The 5,826-nt window shown below is 39.8% G+C and overlaps 1 protein-coding gene across 1 annotated transcript; it reads left to right on the top strand.

Moving 5' to 3' along the window:
- Positions 1-356: 356 nt before the first annotated feature.
- Positions 357-1,760, top strand: TMPPE (transmembrane protein with metallophosphoesterase domain). Its single transcript, XM_010283937.1, has one exon. The coding sequence runs from the start codon at positions 444-446 to the stop codon at positions 1,758-1,760; it is 1,317 nt and encodes a 438-aa protein (XP_010282239.1). The 5' UTR covers positions 357-443.
- Positions 1,761-5,826: the final 4,066 nt, after the last annotated feature.

The following is a 5,826-nucleotide window of genomic DNA, read 5'->3' as shown; positions in this document are numbered from 1 at the left end:
TGCAAATACAATAATGATTGTTTCCAGGACTTATTGCATCACTGTTGTGGTCCATTGTAATCTACTATAAGGAAATCTTAATAAGGAAAGAGCATATTAAAAAAAAAAAAAGGGAGGGGTGGAATCATTGAGGGAGGAAGGCAGGGAGCTTGGAAGGGGACTGCCAGTATCCAGTGTTTTCGGTTGTCTGACTTATTCCACATCAGGAAATCTCCTCTCTGTCTTTATGATACTTATTCTGCATAACCCAGCATTTTGGGTAGTATGTGCAGCGTAACAGTCTGTTATTGCAGTCTGGGAAAAAGGGAATGTGTGTAATATTTTAAAACGGCTGATACTGGTTCCTGGTTGCAGGCTTTGTTGACCCAAGGCATCCCTTCATAACCACATTACTGCCTACTGGAGACTTCTGCAGAACAGAAGGGAGCAGTCAGGAAGCAAAGATGATCTCCTTCAAGCAACTGCCCCTTGAAGCAAAGGCTGCAGTGGCTGCAGGAGTGGTTTTCTTCTCCATGATGTTATCGCGGAGTTATCTGGCAGAAAAACTCGATCTCAGGATGCGGCGTTGGCTTCTAAGGCTGCAGATGGCACTATTTGCTAACGCACTCATGTTGATAGGATCTCTTCATGTTTGGAGAAGCACAGTCACCACGTTCTCCAGGTCTTCAGCTGCCAGTTCCTTCTGTTTCATGCCGTGGAAAATAGCTGTGTTCATGTTTCTAGCTTTGGCTCATTCAAGCTTCTTTACGTTGCTATTTCTTGTTGCGGAAGAGCCCTACTTCTTTTCTTTAGCTGCCTACACTTGCCTGGGGGCCTATATCATTCTTATCTTCTTCCTTTTCACTCTAGGCTCTGTAGAGCAGGCTTACAAGTTCTTGGCTGGGAGAGGCGCTAAGGCGGGCACTGTCAACAAGAACAGAACAGCGATGAAACCAGTTTTGGCAGTCATGCTGACTGTTGTGCTGACTGTTGTTGGGCTCTTAAATGCTTCCCAGCCTCCTACTGTGAATTCAGTGGAGGTTCCAGTTTACAAGCTGCCCTCAACAATGAATAATCTGAAAGTGGTGTTGCTTTCAGATATCCATCTGGGGCCTACAGTTGGGAAGACCAAGCTTGCCATGATTGTGAGAATGGTTAAGGCTTTAAAACCAGATATCACTGTGATTGTTGGGGACCTGACTGACTCTGAGGCAGCTATCATACGACCTGCTGTTGAGCCTCTTGGAGAACTTAACTCCCCTTTGGGGACTTACTTTGTCACAGGAAACCATGAATACTACACATCAGATGTTAGCAACTGGTTTGAGCTGTTAAAATCGTTTAACATTCAACCACTCCATAATGAGAATGTGAAGATTGTTTCACCGAAGAGCGCTGATGACTGGTTCTGCCTGGCTGGCGTTGATGATATTGAAGCAGATGTATTGCGCTACTCAGGACATGGCATGGATTTAAAAAAAGCTCTCAGAGATTGTAGCAGTGAGCATGCAATAGTGCTGTTAGCTCATCAGCCAATTGCTGCAAAGTGGGCCCTTCAGGAAAGACCAGACATAAATTTAATTCTCTCTGGCCATACTCACGGAGGACAGATGTTCCCGCTAAATGCTGGAGCTTATTTTCTGAATCCATTCTTTGTTGGCTTGTACAAAGTTGGGCAGAACACCTTTGTCTATGTCAGCCCAGGAACGATGTACTTTGGAATACCCATGAGACTAGGCAGCAGAGCTGAAATAACAGAGATAATTCTACATTCTCCTTGAGGAGTTTTCCATTTGACAGACTTCTACTATACTTTTTGGTCAGTATATTGGCTTTTCTGCTCTGAAAGCAAGTCCTTTTTCAGGGAAGCTGGAGAAGACGTGTTGAGGTGGACTTCAGCAGATTCTGTTAAGCTGAACAGAAAACACTAACTGTATCTTGGGCCTATAAAACAAATCGGGGGCATGTTAAAATACTGAAGAAATTAATTCTTTGAGTTCATTATTATAGAAGTTCTGCATTTAAAGATAACACTGATGTCATGGACCTAATGTGTGTCCTGTGCATGTTTAGTTATATCTGTGTCCTGCGGCTACTTCATGTTCCACTGTTTATTATCCATCAGGCAGCTGCCTTATCAAATCTCAGACAGGTGAAGTTCTGATCTCTTGCAATGAAATTGCTCATGCATGTTTTGCAGAAGGGACTACAGAGTGTCCACCGAGCATGTAAACTCTAGAAGCCTTATGCTAGAAATGTTACGGGAAGGGAATAATTTTGGTTTTTTTTATTGAGAATGGCTATCTATCCCGCTAGCTGTCTGCAGCATGGACTAGGACTTCCAGTCTGTGCTGCTTACCAGTACAGTAAATTGCCAGGCATCAGTTAATGAAATTCACATTTTTCCAGTTAAAAAACTGGGGAGACTGATATCAAAGAGTGAAAGTAGCTGTCTTTCTGCAGGCATTTTCCCCAGAATAACTGGACATCTAGTAATTACTTACTGAAAATAGCTCTAACAAAAGCAAATGAGAAAGAAAACTCATAATTAACATAACTTCGATTGCTGTCTGAGCATACAGTACCTCCTGATGTAAAGCACAAAATCCAAAGCTGAAATACTCAGTTACTTTTCATTCTGGTATTTTTTTTTATGCTTAATTTGTTTTCTGTGATTTTTCTCTTACAATAGTAAGGAGATGCTATTTGAAAACAATGCAAATAGGTTAATGCTTGAACTTTGTTTCAGGTTTTAATATTTCAAGTAAATGGTGTCCTTTTTAAGAAGGCTAAAATCTGCAGCAGGTGACTTTCCTTAATATCATCTGCATATCAATGTCCTGGTTGTCTGATAAGCACATAGCAGAACAACTGCTACAGGTTAATGAGGGATGGAGAATTTATCTCTGCCCTTCCTAGAAGAGCTTAACACAAATTAACATTCTGGGAAATTTGAGATATTGGGAAATACTAATAAAAACATTCTTGCTTCCATATCTTTGTGTATATATAAGAAAGCCAGGATGTAAATTAATGTGTGTATATTGTCCAGGCTGATGAAACAGTTTACTTCTGCACATCTTCCTCTCTCCTCCCCTTCTACCTCAGTGTTGCTGTATGAAACACTGTGAACAATACAAGTCTCTGAATCCTGCCTCTGAAGTCTGCAGCTGTAGCCGCAAGGTCTCCCTTGCTCTGCCTTTCTGCCCACCAGGTTCCTCGCAGGCAGACCCATGTAGCATGGGGCAAAAGAGATAAGTTCTTACACAGGCGACTGAGGATGGCAAGACCAGAAGTGTGGTGTTCAGTATTTTCCTGCCTTCCTGTGTGATCCTGAACCAGACACGCTTCTGTTTTATCCTTCAGCTCCTGTTCTTGTTTTGCAGGAGGTGTGTGGGGGTGTATTTGAAGAGGACCATAGGCTTTGTAAAGTGGAGATTTTCTGTAAGTGAAATTTTGAAGTTTCACTTTATCCACTCCCTTCAGCCCCACCCAAGCAGAGTTTCTAATTGCTAAGCTGGTTTTGTATCCTGTTCTTCTGTATGAACATCTTTCATTTTTACTCACGGGAGTATTGAGAAATACTGTGTGTCATGTGCACTGGAAGGTTGGTGGAAGAGTTGGAGAAGTCAGTCCTCTTTTATTCTGAAAACTGAACACCTGAACTGCCAGGCTCTCTACTTGCCAGACTAGATAACTTCTGTTTCCCAACACCTATGATTTTTAAACTTTTTTTATGCTTTTGCAATAATACCTGCTTAAATATCCAAAAGTTTCCATGTGTATTTATCACTGCCCGCTGCCTGCATGAGGTCCTTTTGAGGTTCTCAACCGTTGGTGGCATGGCATCAAATGGTCTTATGTAGAGAGAATCTTGATAGCCTGTAACCCTCTGTTTACCTACCAACATGCCTTCAGTTAAAAGCTGTGTTCTGGGTTTAGTAGTGCAGAGTATTTCCTCTAGGCCAGTAGTCCAGGAAGACAGCTTTTCATTTGTTACGCTGAGGGTTATTACTGTGTTAAGACGACTAACTAAGCAGGTTTCCTTATCCGGAGGCTTTTGTGGGACTGGTTTTACATGATGTTACCTTCCTAGTGAGTTGCTAGTATTTTTTTTTCTCCTTTTTTCCCCCCTACCCTTTTTATTTCTCTTTTCATTCCATCCAAATGTGTGCAGAAACCTAGCTGAAGTGGTCTTTGCATCCCAGGGGTACATAGATGACTACTTCATTACTTTGTATGTGCCCCTCTTGGAAGATTTTTGTGTATCATTTCAGGAGCAGATATATATCTTTTTAGGAGTGGTCATATTATCATTTCATAAATTTACGTTGGGAAAACTCAATAATTTAGTTCTTATTAATTTTTTTCTTTAAGTCTCCCTCTGAAAGCTTGTTTGCTTGATGATTAGTTATCACTTAAAATGTTTTCTTTCTGTGCCAAAATGCTTCAAAGCCTTTTCCTATTTTGCCTTTTTTTGTTAACGTATCAGTGGAAAGTATCCTAGATCAGTTTTCTTTTTGATAATAAGAGAAATTAACATTTTCTACAATCTTGTAAGACAGCAATCCCTAATTGTCCTTCCAGGCTTTTTCTATACTTTTCCAATTTGACTTGAATGTGCATGATGTTAGACCCATGTTCAGTATTCTCTGGAATACTGAAAAAAAATTGCTGTGCTGCTTATTTTGTAATTTTTAAATTTTTTTTGGTAAATTTTTGTGTGTGGAATGTATTTGATCTGGAGAACTTAACTAAATGAATATATATTTCTTTCTATAAAAGGCCAGTTCATCGGGGGACAGGAGTTAATTACTGTCAGAATACCAGAATAGAACAGTATCATCACTTTGTGAAAGTTATATTTATTACATTATATAATCAGTATAGAGTGGATTTGAAAATATGTAACATGTGGTATAACAAATGCTTTAAATGTTGGGATTTAATAAAACTTTATTTGCTTATCAAGAAAGATGCCTCTAATGATCTTTTATTTTGTACCAATATTTATTGTAGTTGTTCATGCTGAGTAGTTTTAACACACTAATTCTATTTGTCAACAAAAAGCTACTGACAATATGGCTAGTTTTGGAAAAATCTTATGCCCATACTGCTAAGTTAGGCATGGTGGAAAGTGGGAAAGGTAAGGCCACTGTTAAATTTGCCTAACGCTTGCTAGGGGGAAAAAGTGCAAGCTGAAGAGGTGAGGATGTGATGCAGAGGAAAGGACCACTGCAAAGGCAGAGAAAGGATACTGAGAATTTTTTGGAAGGAGCAGAAGAAAATGACTGGTTTGTGGTTCTCAATTTTAATACTTGAGCTTTGGGGTAGAGAAAGGGGTGCTCTATGTTTAAAATGGTCTACACAAGAGATGCTAGAAATCTTCAAAGGTGGAGGGGTTCACTGAGGATTTGTACTCACATTTGTTTGCTTTCCAAAAGAAAAAAATACAGTTGTGTAAATTTGGAGAATGAGAGATTCTACCCACTGTTAAATAGTTTTGTGTGCTGAAGTTATATGATTTTTTTTTACTATGTTGAGACATGTACATTATAAAACGTTGAAAGAGCATTAAGGTTGCAAAAATAAGTTCTTACTTGATTTAAGAAAGGACAAATTCTTCAGTTCTTCCCTTTTCCATGCGAGTATGTTCTGAGCATGTAAGATGCAACCTTATACCTTTGCCTCCAACGGTCTGAATTTTCAGCTGGGCATTAACATGATGTGGTATGAACGAACTGGCATCCTAAACAGTGTGCAGTTAGTTTATGTCTGTGGAATCTGCTTACCAAACTAGCAGGCCCACTACCCCATCTTTTAGGGAGATGCAGGGAATTCATTCCT

The sequence above is a fragment of the Phaethon lepturus genome, unplaced genomic scaffold (assembly GCF_000687285.1).
Source record: "Phaethon lepturus isolate BGI_N335 unplaced genomic scaffold, ASM68728v1 scaffold1213, whole genome shotgun sequence".
NCBI lineage: Eukaryota > Metazoa > Chordata > Aves > Phaethontiformes > Phaethontidae > Phaethon > Phaethon lepturus.
The sequence above is the reverse complement of the archived record's forward strand: the minus strand, read 5'-3'. Positions and strand labels throughout refer to the sequence as shown.